The sequence below is a fragment of the Manacus candei genome, unplaced genomic scaffold (genome assembly GCF_025592945.1).
Source record: "Manacus candei isolate 608988 ecotype Guabito, Panama unplaced genomic scaffold, ASM2559294v1 h1tg000018l, whole genome shotgun sequence".
NCBI lineage: Eukaryota > Metazoa > Chordata > Aves > Passeriformes > Pipridae > Manacus > Manacus candei.
The window spans coordinates 3,452,475-3,465,702 of NW_026138066.1; the positions used below are offsets into that span (position 1 = coordinate 3,452,475).

The 13,228-nt window shown below is 37.1% G+C and overlaps 1 protein-coding gene across 6 annotated transcripts in view; it reads left to right on the plus strand.

Annotated features, from left to right (window-relative positions):
* Positions 1-13,228, plus strand: part of ANO4 (anoctamin 4) — a 165,976-nt gene that overhangs the window by 53,063 nt on the left and 99,685 nt on the right. For all 6 annotated transcript variants that reach the window (XM_051784856.1, XM_051784855.1, XM_051784858.1 and 3 more), the window contains exon 2: positions 4,179-4,385. In XM_051784856.1, coding sequence (XP_051640816.1) covers positions 4,316-4,385 — 70 coding nt within the window. In that variant the 5' untranslated portion in view covers positions 4,179-4,315. The remainder of the gene's footprint in view (positions 1-4,178; positions 4,386-13,228) is intronic.

Here is a 13,228-nt window from a genome sequence, read left to right on the forward strand (position 1 = left end):
CTAAGATATCACCAAAGCAGACACCCTGTCAGATGCCTCAACAGGATGACTTCTGCATAGTGCAGGATGTTGTTATTCATCTTTGTAGCATCTGATCAGCCAACAAAACAAATATTAGTCACATAAAACTTTGTTTGCAGACACAGAGTAGTGTTTTGAACTTTTAATAATTTCTCCTTCTTTTTTCTCCTTTATGTTTGATTTTATTGCTTCATGACTTGGAAGTATTTTAAAACTCCACTTTTAATGCTCTTATATGCAGGTTTTATCTGGAGCATTATAAATCCCTGAATGTCTTAAGCATATTACCACTTTATAAGAGGCAAAATATGCTCAATGTAAAAGAAACACTGCTTTGAAAAAATTTATAATAAAAAGACATATCTGGGAGCAATAAAAGTCATCCATAAGCTAGACAGAGGCTGTTCTCTTCCAGCAAACTTTCACAGCTGAGATGTATTGGTAGGAAGGTAGTGAAGGTGTTTGTCTTAAATGAACCTGCAAGTTCAGAGTCATCAAAGAACAAAAGGGCAGCAAGAAAAGTGTCTCCTCATGGAGACAAAAAACTTGTATGAGAAAAAAAAGGTAGAAATGCTAGTAAGGAAGAGAAAGGCATGTGAAGATTTGAAAATACAGAGAAGCATTTTTGCTGCATGCAGAAAAGGAAAAGAGCTGAATATGTATAATACTTGAAGGCACAAATCTTGTCCAGCTTTAAAACACTAAACTTCTACTTCCCACTCTTACATATTTGGTTTCCAGCCAGCCGGGTGCAAGTGGATGAGTCTTGTCCAGAAGCCAGTTCTCCAAACTGAACAGGCATCTGTGGCTACTGGACAGTATTTAAGTCTTTCTCTTGCATTTGCGCTGAAGCCCTGGATTGAAATGGTGCTCAGGAGCAGGTGCTCCCTGCCAGAGGGAGAGGCAGGAGAAACTCTTGATTTTTGTGACATCTATACTATCTGTCAGAGCATGCCAGCATGCTCACACCCAGCTACTGAGTACAAGTGCCAAGCTCACTGAAAAAGGACCATGCTGCCAGGACAGGACAACCAGACGTCATACAGCCAGGCATACAACAGCAGTGGGATTTTGGTGTCAGCAGCTGTAGTGCCAAGCCTAAAGACAAGAGTAAAACTCCACCAAATATAGTTAGGTGAAGACCCAGTCTGCACTGTGCTGATAGAGAACTTCTCTTTCTTTCTAGATGTTTTGTGTGGGTATTGTCACGCTTCTAAAAAATAATTGATGTCAATTTTAACATCTACTCTTGAGAGATCTTTGTGCTGTTTTCTCACACTGATCCACAAGCCCCAGGATTCGTCAGCAGTGTGGTTTATTTGCAGGAAGAATAGGGACATTTAGAGTCTGCTTAGTGCCAATAGTTACCAGGTTTTCTTCTCCCATAAGATACGGACGCTATTCCCGATATCTTTTCTACTTCTGATTCCCCCTCCCTTTGCCTCTGCTCTTCTGCATGTTATCTGGGGTTGTATTTTCAGCTGCCAATATCTCTTTTAAAGGAACTTTCGCCCACATGGAAACAAGGTAATGCTAAAGCTCGCTGCAGTATTATTGTCTTACATTTTTTCAGACTCTAGTTTAACAAAAGAAAGATACATAGAAAAACAAGATCAGGTCTTTCTCTGGAAAAATCTGAAATTATGACTAAATAAGGAGACCTGTGTCTTTGTACTCTACCTGGTTCTCAGGAAAGCAATGGAAATTATTTCTCCTAGTGAAAAGAATATCTTCCATGGAAAAAAATAACTGCAGTGCCAATGAGATTGGGGTGAAGAACTTCCAAATATATTGTATATGTTTGTGACACACCTTGCGTGGTCGATTTTGGGCACTTCTAAGTTTTAAATATGTCAAAAGAATAGTCTGTAAAATTTTCAGTGATACTGGAACATTCTTCCTCATGTAGTTTGGAGGCATAATTTATCACCTTTCCTTAGAAGAAGAAACAAAAGCTTGCATATAACCAGAGCCTAATTTTGGATATGATCAATCTGCAAATTTTGCAGTTCTTAGGAATAGCACTCTGGCAGCAGTATGCTTTATTTTGATGTCTGAAAAAAAAATGTGCTGCAGAAATAGTTTAGGAAGCTGACTCACAGCTGCACAAGAGTTTCAGAACGCAAAGAAGCAATTTATGTGAACCTCAGAGAAATGTAGCAGTCAGTTTATGTTTGGAACCAGTTCCTAAAACAGATCCCTAATTTCATGACCAAATGAAAGCACAGCCTTACTGAGATCCATCTAACAAGGATGTGGTGATTACAGGTTCATGTTTAGTGTTGACTAACTGGCTGACTCCATTGTAAGCTTCAGAGGGATGGTTGTTTCAAATGATGCAACGACCAGTGGTGATGCTTAAAGAAAACAGTCGTAGTTAATTTTTTATACCTTAGGGATGATTGCACAGTATTTTGAGCGTCACGAGGTTCTAGTGACTGCACAAGAAGTGAAGAGCTCATTTTACAGCTGGGCCTTAGCTCCTTGCTGTTTGAGGCCCCTTATAGCTAACATGGTCAAAGGCATGCTCATTGTCATCCTGTTCACTTGGATTGATATGATGCCTTTCACAAGAATTAAGTTACTGTGATTTGCTCTGTATGCTAAAGAAGATGTGATTTCAACAGCCTTTGGCAGTTTGCAGTTTTGTTAGCCCTAAAACCAGGAGGTAGCTGAGCAGTTGCAGCAGGAAGCTCCTCATCCATTCACATTTCCCGCAGGAGATCAGCTCTGGTGGTGAGAAGCAAAGTCAGGTATTGAGTGTGCAGCTTCAATTCTGAATGCACAAAGCCATCTTAAAGGAGAGTAGTTTGCACAGAGTTTGCTAATGTGGGCAAGCCTAGTGTTTTCACAAATTGCCTATGGAAGTGGTAGCTCTCTTCCCATTGGTAGTATATTACGGATATAAATGTGTTAATATTTCAGAGATTCTAAACCTCTTCCATGACCTGGAGGTTCACATACATCGACTTCCAGTGGAACTGGAAGAGCAGAGTCTTTAAGGCATTCATGGACATTTCAGTGAGGGATCACTTTCAGAAAACTAAACAGTCTAATCAATGATATCTAATGATTCTGAGCGACTGCAAATTACAATGTGCTCACAATATCTGTATCCAGTTTTTAGGGTCTACTTTTCCATCTGCTTCTCAGTTTGCTTATTTATAACTGGTTAGGGTGCTTCATTTGTTGGTTTTTTTAACAAAGATGGTTTGCTGATAGAAGCAGTAAGTCATAATTAAATTAAGTGTAAAACAGTACTGTTGAATTATCATTTGGTGTTCTTGCCTAAAAGAGATTGTCTGAAGGTTTCCACCAGAGTATGATGAAAGTAATTCAAATGGAGTTGGAGCAATTGCATCAATGTGAACAGGAGGAAGCCAGAATCAGCGATTTTACTGTAAGATAGGATTTCTTTCTAAGACTGTACAAAAGACAAATAGGAAATTTCAACTTTGCTTTTCTCTTTGGAAAAGTAAAGCCTGTTTTTAATCACAATTTCTGTTTAAAAAATGATTATGTGACAAATTTGAGAATGTTTGTTGTGAAAGACAATTTCCAGAGTTGAAGGTAATGTTTCACAGGTCTGGTGAAAATGGAAATTTTTTTCAAGCTTAAGGTCATGTTACTGTTTTTTGTAGCCTTACTGCTTTCCTCAAAACAGACCTTTATTTTCTCCTTAAAATCTAGTTAACACCTGAATTGTAGCATCTTTTCCATATGATGAGACTTCCCTAATACTGGTAAATGGTGAGAAGAAAATAAACCATTATTGCCAAGTTCTAATTCATCAGTCAGAAAACTGTCATTTAATAAACTCTGTGGTAGTCGCCTCATTAATATTGCCCTCTGTGAGCTGTATGGGTTTTTTGAAGGAATGGAAGATATTTCCTTCTGTAGACCAGTAATGCAGTAAACCATGACTGTGTATTAATTTAAATATCTATTAGTGTGGCTGACTCTGATGTCTGCAACACAGCAGCAAAGATGTTCACATTTTTAATTTTCATTGAAAATGAATCTTTTCAACGTTTGCTTCCTCCCCACCCCCATAAGGAGGCCGTTACAGCTCCATTTTAAACCATGACAATTTTTATATTTTACTTATTCCATACTGGTCTCTTGTATCTAACAGTATTAATTCTTATTCCTGTCAGGTATAAGTTTATCTATTCATGGGGCTGAAAAGCGTGTGCAAATCTGTCAGAGGAGAACTGCGGGAAGCTACCCAGTGTCACAGCATCCACCTGTGGATGGGCATCCTTCACTCCCACAAGTCAGAGGGTCAATAAAAATGGAAGCCTCATCTTCTGGATCTATGGTTTCAGCAGTCACTAGTGGAAAAGCAAAAACCCATCAGCCAGGTAACAGATTTGCCTTGGTACCTTCTTCAGTTCCATTTCTTGTGTGATGTGCCTTGAAGTTGGGAAGCTGTTATTAATAGCATGAGATCATGCTTGCATGGAAATCAAACTGTTGATTGTCAGAACTATTGATTGATTTTTTTATGTTTGGTATGTTTTTGTCAGTTATAGATTATAGGGAGTAGCAGCAGTTGGGACAGCTGAAAGTGGGAAATGAAAATGTAAGTTTAATCTTAAAAATCATGCAACATGTACTGGTATCCAAAATGCTAATGCAGAAAGAGCTTTGTGCTATTGCTTTTTAATACTGTTCCCCTTACATATATTTAATTTTGATAAGCCCCGAGTTAATGACAGTGTTCTAGAGGCTACAGGCATCCCCCCCTGGAACTCGATAATTGACACGAACACTGGTTTTGAACAAAGGCACAATCCAGGGTGTAGATCAAAATCTTCCTGCTATAATACAAACAAAAACTCTGGATCTGAAGGAGATTTTACAACATAAGTTAACTGGTTAACAAAATGAAACTTTTTAAAAGAAAGTCAAAATCTCCTGGGAACCATGAAATTCTAATTGACATCGTGAGTTCATTCCTTATTATGATAATTGCCAGAGCTATTTTAGAAGTATCTTTGCTTATAAGAGGGGAATACATTTGTGCCGACCATGTTCAGTCTTTCTTTGCGGTGAAAATTAAACTCCAAATTTCTTTTCTGAGTAGAGAAAACTAAGGCTGCCCATGAAGTCAGTTTTGTAGCTTCTGTGTTGGAGGGTCTCAATAATCTTTCAGTGTTGCTGCCCAGGAAAGGACACGACACATGCTGTATGCAGCTACTTGGGTGCCAGGGGACAGTCTATTTGTGTGAGACAGAGAGTTCTGCCTGCAAAACCATTAGTGTGTTCCCCTTACCTTGAAGATCTAGTAAATGGCTTAATTTTTGTAGAAGCTGAAATTTTAGATTATCTGTTGTGGGTTGCTATACAGGTCTACTGCCATGAGTCTTATGCACCCATACTATTTAGTCACCATATCTTTGTCAACAGAGATTAATTAAGAATTTACAGTGACTCATAACCATATGCTTTGTTTATTTCAGTTCTTCTGTTCACTTGTTTGTCCTGTTTTTTCAGCTTCTGTTATTTTCTTTGAAGTACAGAAATTACTACTAAAGAAATTTTGTTGTTGCTAAAGATATATAATCGTGTCTGCAGCATGGTAAGAGATTGACAAAAAAACCCTGCATCACAGTTTGTCACAAAAAGTATCTTGAATATGCACAATAACAATGTTCTCTTTAAGATGCTACACATTCTACATCTACGTATTGATAAGCATGGCCTGTGCTTTACTACTAAATAATGTACAAGCAGCATATGCTGGCTTCGGCTTGAGAAAAAGATCCCTTTCTAGGTAGACCCCAGAGGTTTCTTAAAATGGAGCTTATCAGTTACCATCATTTAGATGATGATTCTTTGAGGAATTAGCTTTCAGTGTATGAGATTAGTTTTATCTCTCATATTCTGGTCTTTAGACAATAACAGCATCTATGATTTACTGAGAACATGCTTGGCAGCTTGGTTCAGGGAGGCATTTAGATTAATGAGCCTCACTGAAGTTGAGGAGTTAATAGTACCCACAGCCTTAAAGGCTGCAGATTTTTATGAGTGTTTTGTATGACAGGAGTCTTCTCTTAACTAACTTACAGTGCCACTGTTTCATCTGGAATGAAATAACCTTCTTACGATTTGTGTCTAACTTTTTAATTCTCTATAAGAGCACTGAATTTCTGTCTGTGTCCAGGTTAAATTGCAACCATTTGAGCTATATGCAAGTAGAGTCTAAGAAAGATTATGGGCAGGCAGCAACAGTAATGAATAACACTCCTAATAGAAAATTCCAATTTAAACTGAAAATCATATATTTTTCATTCTAACTCAGTCACAAATTAACAGCTATAGCTTCATAATTAGTTTAATACACTAGTTATCCAATGGCAATATTTTATCTAAGATATCATAAAGATTTTTATATTTTAGAAGGGAAATGTCCTTATGTATATTAATGACAGGTACCAGATCTTACACCAGTGTTTTCTAAGCTATCCTCCTGCTATTGCATGTAGTACATTCATAGGTTTTTGTTCAGTCTAATTTTAAATAGTTCATACAAATTGGGTTTTTCCTTCTATTTGAGTGCTGTTATCACAATCAAGTAGGTCTCACTGTTGGAGTAGTGTACATTATATTCAGTCTGAAATTTCCTTTCTCCGGTTAACAAATACCCCAAACATGAAGGCAGTCTAGCATAATAGATTTTACAGTAAGGTATTTTGAGGACTTAAAATGACATTTCTAATTCTTATCAGTCAGAGAGGCTAGAACCATGGAAAGAAAAGATCCTTGATAAAATGATAGTTGAGTGTATTTTCTCCCTTTAATAGCACACTACTGCTGTTTTCTTCACAGCGCTTTGTTACCTTTCACCACCTTTCTTCTTTCCAGAATGACACCTTTTATTATCTATCATAAATTCTATTCGATTGACAGATGTTTCCTTTGAATGAAGTTCATAGGTAGCTACACGCTAAGGAGGAGGAACAATAGATATTGTTTAGTGTTACAGCATTCTTTTCAACTTACTTCCCTGCCAGTTTTATTTGTAACTGGTAAGGAGGCTGAGGCTCATGGCTTCTTATATTAATTTGGATGTTAGAGCAGCTAGGGAGCTGTGAGTTGTCTGTACTCCACCTTATTTAAAAATAAATTAAATTTTAAAAGTTGCATTGTGCAAGCTTGCAAATAAGTACTGCTCAGCCATAAGCAGAACCACAGCTTCTGAGCTCTGATTTTAAGCAGATCAAAAAGTATCAAGGAACTGAAACAAAACACAGAGGAAAATGGAGAACAAGTGGAAGACAATGTGTATTAACAGTGAAGTGAAGACTCTGGACGCCTTTGCAGATGCACCCATATGAGGGAACTTTGTCTTAGACAGAAGGAAAGCTAAAACAAGTATAGGAATCAGATGGCAAGTTTAGATGTAATGACATTAATACATTCCTTCCAATACTGGGGAAGGACAGTATGTTTTTGATTATGAGAAACCTCCAATTATCATCTTCCAGTTATGTGAGCAGCTGTGGTGTGTTGTGGCTAATGAGGTACAAGGCTACTGAAGTACAGAGTTTGAAGTGCTTGTGGCAGACCTTTGGCTGCAGTGAATTGGTACAACTCTCATGAGAAAGTGGTTTAGAATCAATATGTCTGTGGTGCACACAGAAGGCTCATTTTGAAAGCAATGGTAATCATCATTTAGGTTGTCTGTAAGAGCAGTAGAACAAAGTACTGAACAAATGTAGAGGAGGTTAAATTGTCGTCCCAGTCCGTTCCCTCAATGTCAGGGTTAGGCAAATCTGCAGACAAAAAAAAAAAGCTTTACTCTCATCTGGCAGCATTGCACCTTTGCTGTGTGATAAGCAGGACTTCAGTTTCTGAGTTTCTGTCTGCTCTTTCCATAGTTAATCTATTCCATAAGAGAACAATGTTACCTTACTTCTTTCTCTTGGTGACAAATTCCTTTATTTTCAGATTCTACAGAACTTGTCAAACCTAATTTCCCTAGGAGTCACTAAATTTGCTGGCTGTGGAATAAATGTCTTATTTAATAAGTCTAAGCAGCAGTAAAGTGAATTCTTTCATTGTGTGAAACTCTGGAATCTTCTTAGTTATTCTGTACTTGCAATGTTTCCTAATAGTTGTTACCTCTTTTGTAATAACAGGGATTCAGAGGTTCCCCAGCAAGATTTTCTTTCTCTCTGTTTCTGGTAAAACCCTATTGCATTTCAAAGATTATATGAAAGTTTATATATATTAATTTAGATAGTAATTTATATCACTTGTACAACTTAGTTCTGTAGACAGTCTTAACAACCAACAGTAATGGTTGTCTTTGAAATAATTTATTTCTAAAATTTACTTACCATGTAAAGAGTCTTCACTCCAGGAAACACATAAAAATATTCTGCTTTCAAGAGTTTACTGTTCAAAAAAGATCCCCTTCAAAGGCAAAGAACTGTACATTTTGGAATGGACATTCCTTGCTACATTAAATGATACAGGTATATCCACGATACTTGAAAGAATTTTATGTGCCTGAAAGGACTCCTTTCTGGCATTATGGTGAAGGTCTCCTGGGCTCATTGGAATTATGTAAGAAACATTTTTTGCACTCTGTTGCCTTTTGTGACAAGTAGTCTCTGATAGATTACAAATTTTAAAGGAAGGCATGTTTTACTTACCATGTTTTTCTTTATTTTGGGTTCTCTTTTTTTAATTAGTTATCAAACTGTAACATTTTTATTGATGACTGTAGTTACTAAGCCTGCAAATAAGAAAGAGGAGCTAGTGGTGTTGGCCAACAGAACAATTGACTTGGGAGTAAGTAAAAATACATGATTCCTTAAACTGTGGCAACTAAAATTAAAGGAAAAAAGGAAATGTGTGCTTAATGAGCTTAGTCACAAGTTAATGAACTTTGAATTATCAGGAAAACTAGAACTGAATCTTTCAACAGTGATAATTTACTGTGCAAAACATATCCTTTTCTCATCGCAAAGTGTGCCTATGTTTGTCAGCATTCACAATTGGTTGTAAATAGTCTTTAGAAGATATGTGTTAGTTAGATGTGACTTGTTGGTTAAATCCCATTTTCTTTTCTTTGATGACTGGCAGGACACATGGCATGCATCTCTCTCAGATCAAAAGAATAAAATCCTGCAACTAATTCTGCCAGAAAGCTCTATCATGCAAGTATTTCTTGGCAGCAAATTCATGCATGGTGTGGGAATGGCTGATATAAATTCACCTGGAAATTTGAATTCTCACTGACAGTAATGCTGTTATCTTGTCTAACATTATTAGCAGAACAATCTGTTTCAATAAGCTTTCTGCTGGATATATATAGAACTTTCTCTCATGTGGAATGAAGCATAGAAAAAGCAAGCAGATTTCAAAAAGTTTAGTATTTCTCTCACTAAGCTAATTTTCCTATATATGTATATAAAAAAACATATTTACAAGAAATATCCCTATGCAGAAGGGACATTAATGTCAAAGAAACCAGCCTGCATATTTAACATTTCTCTTTCTCTACTGTCTGCATTCAAAACAATGCAAGTTCAATGCACCAAGCAAAATTTCTCCTGTGTTGGTACTTCAAGCATGATCTGGAAATACCTCCCTGCTGAACACAGAGACGGTTCATTCTCCTGACTATTGGTGCTTTGGAACCTCTGCAAAGCTCCTAATGAGAAGAAGTTTGTCTCAATTACAATGAGGACCTTTTGTCACTGGGCTGAGCGACAGGTCACCACGTGGTCATTAGGTAGTACTTTGAAATCAGGAGCTGAACTAGCAAGCAGATGATGCAGAGCTCAAAATCTTCTATCATTTTGCTTAGTCATTCAGCCCATTTAATCCACCCCTTTACTTTTCTAGGACAAAAGTCACTTCTTTGAAAATTCCTGATCCTAAGGTATAAAGTCTCCTAGAATGTTCATTCTAGCAGCTGGGAGAAGAGTTTTACAACAGCATGCTAACAACCAAAAAAAAAAAAAGGTAGCATAAAAAGCCCTGTTTTTCAATGCTATCTGTCTTGTTTAATTTAAATATATTTGATGTAGGCAGAAATCACATCCCTCTGTATCAATTTGTGCTGCATGTGACACCCATGGGTACTGAGCCTACCTGGGAGGGACCTGAGCATGTCCTCAATCAGGGGCTTCAAAAATATTAATAATTTTAAGTGGTAGCTTTGACGATGCTCTGCTTCTCTGGGGACTATGTGTTTTTAAACTCTAGTCTTTTGAAAGACTTATTTCTTTTCCTTCCTGCTTTGATCAGTCTCCTGTTTGCTGTTATAAAACAGTCTTTCAGTCACTCTTGCAATCGATTATGTATGGTTACTTTAAATTCAGTATAGTTCACCCTCAGATTTCAATACTCCTGGATGTTGTTAGTTTACAATATGTAGTCACCTTGCAAAGGGTGCAAGATGCTGCTCTCTGTGGATGTTCTTGATCTTTCCACCATCAGAGAATTTCTTTCAAGGGGAAAAAACAGGAACCAACTTAGCAGTAAACACACTGATCCCAGGGCAAAGTTATAATGTTCTAAGACCAGTGTACTGTAGCTGTCTTAAAATAACTAAGAAGATTCTTGACCACTCTATGATGAAAATAGAACATATATAAAATTATGCAATGTTTCTGAGAAAGTTTCATTTAAAAAATAGCTTATAATCAAGAAACAACGAGAGACTTCGAATAATCAGCTATTATATTCCTGTAATGCTTGACTGAAAAATGTGGTTTTTTCTTGACTCTACATTTCTTGCTTAAAGGGAGTTAGTATTATGTAAGATTCTATTTCTAATGTTAAATATGTTTCATGTATTCCAAAGAAAGATTCTTGCAGGAAGACTGTCAAAAGATGGAACAAACTAGCTTCTACTTTGTCAGAGATGCTTTTAAAATCAGAAAAGGGATTTGACTGTAATAGGGCTGCATAGTGTTATTAATTTCCACGAAAGATTTGCATCGGTCCCGGACATTTCAAGACCTCCTTCCTAACACCAAGCCTGCTGGTTCATTCTGATATCTCAAAATTAAGCCAGACATTTTTTATAATTAAAAATCCCCAAATGAACAAAAACCAAATGAAACCAAAACCCAACAAAACAAAAAAAATAAACCAAAAAAAACCACAAATGAAAAATCAAAACCAACTAAACAACTAAAAACAACAACCAATTAAAAAACCAAAACCAAAACCAAGACCAAAAACAAACCCAAAAAATTATGAGAGGGGCTTACTCCTTGGGAGAGTAGATACGATACAGGTAACTGCTTCCAGGGTTCTGAAGAACGCACTAGAAATTCCAAACATTGCAATGTACTGTGGTGCCAAGAAAAGCCCAAAAGAGTTGTATAATACTCAACATCACATCTTACATCACACATAAGGGCAGGAACAAATCAAAAAGGTGGTATCATTTTTGATCAGTTCTTTTTCTCTCAGGAGAACCCCTTTGAGTCATGCAGCAGGCTGACTGTCCCTGTGCCATGAGTGGGTGAATGTCTCAGAAAAGCAGATGTGTTCTCTGCATGCTGGATAACTCCACAGAGGCACAATATTTATATCCTTTGGGAATGCAGTTTTGTACCACGTTGTGCTTCAGAGGCCCAATGGAGGCCTTCTTCATTACTGATTACAGTCAAGGTACTTAAAATAGGAAAAAAAAGATTTTACTACAGTTTGGTACTTTATTTAGACCTTGTTTTAGGAATGCACCCAACACATAAAAGGAATCAAACATCTGTTAGACCAATGGTATAAAAAGGTAGCTTGCACTTTGATGAGACTGAAAGATTATTAAGGGTCATCAAAACTACACATATTTTCAAGGCCTTTTGTGCTGCCAGAACGCCTGAAAAATTATGACCCTTGCTATTCAGATGCTCTCCTACTGCCTGTGAAGGAGACTCTTCTTAAGTCCAGTTGCTGAAAACAACCTCTTTTGGGTAGGCATCCTGTGTGAACAGTCCAAGACTAGTCCATGCATTTTAATGACAAAGTACTCTATTTCTTCTTAGTGGGTTTTGGTGATTATAGTAGGTTGCAGGGCTGTATAAGAAAGGCCAACTGCACCAGTATTAGGGGCAGGATTCTTGCTGCTTGTGGGGTTTTCTCAAAGACAAATTTAAAATTCGAGAAAGACTATTTTTACACAATCATATATAAATATTGCTTCCATTCTTCAGTTCCAGTTTGTAACTGACTTGAGAGCTGGCAAGTTTTTTGCAATAAACTTTTTACTCAGGAAATATTTTCTTCTCCTGCCTTTTATGAATTGCCTGCTAATGGCTCTTGATATTATTAAAGGTAGATGGTAACTAAGGGATTTATCATTCATAAGTAGTTAGATTTTTCAAATGCGGACAAGTGTTTGAACACATGTGATAATGATCTTTGATAGCTATGTTTTTGTATGTTCACTCACAGGAGAGTAGAAGCATATGTGCCCTAATCCAAGTCTGTTTATTGACACAATGAAGATCATGGTAGAAGAAAGCATTCCTGCAATTCCTTACTTAAAAGATATGTTGTTGGTAGACAAATTTCTTTTTCCCTTGTGTTGATGAAGGAAAGTTTGTGATTAGCCATGTGTTATACCACAAATGATTAGTAGAAGAGTATGCCTACAATTTTGAGTAAAATCAGACTGGATGCTGTTGTTGATCTGATACTTTTGCAACGAGGCTAGATATTAATGCTACTGTGAATCAGTCAAGCATAGAACACTGTAATTTCTATGGACTACTGAAACCTCCCTATACTGCGAGAGAATCAAATACAGTAGAGGAAATTTTAATGCAGCAAAATTGTCTTGATTTCATAGTCTGAACAGCAGTCAAGTTTAGGCTGATCATTTTCTGATCACTTCCTAGACAGTATTTTTCATTAACTAAAAAGTGGCTTTGAAATTGTCTTTGTGCATTCTTCAACAGTTTAATTTTATTAGCAGGCTTGCGGATAGATAGTCCATCAGATATCAGCACTTTTGGACCTCAATAGCTGACTGATTGCCACTTCTTTCACCATGGCCCAATAAGTTCAGATCTGCTGGATATGCTGCAGTGATCCTGCTACCTTCATCTGTCCTGAGGAGCAGTGATTTGAGTGTAACAAGGATGAAGGGTTTGGGGGAAGAAAGGGCATTTTATATTTGTCAGTATTGTCGTTAATTTGCTCTAACAAGGGTTGAAATGCAGAAGAAAGG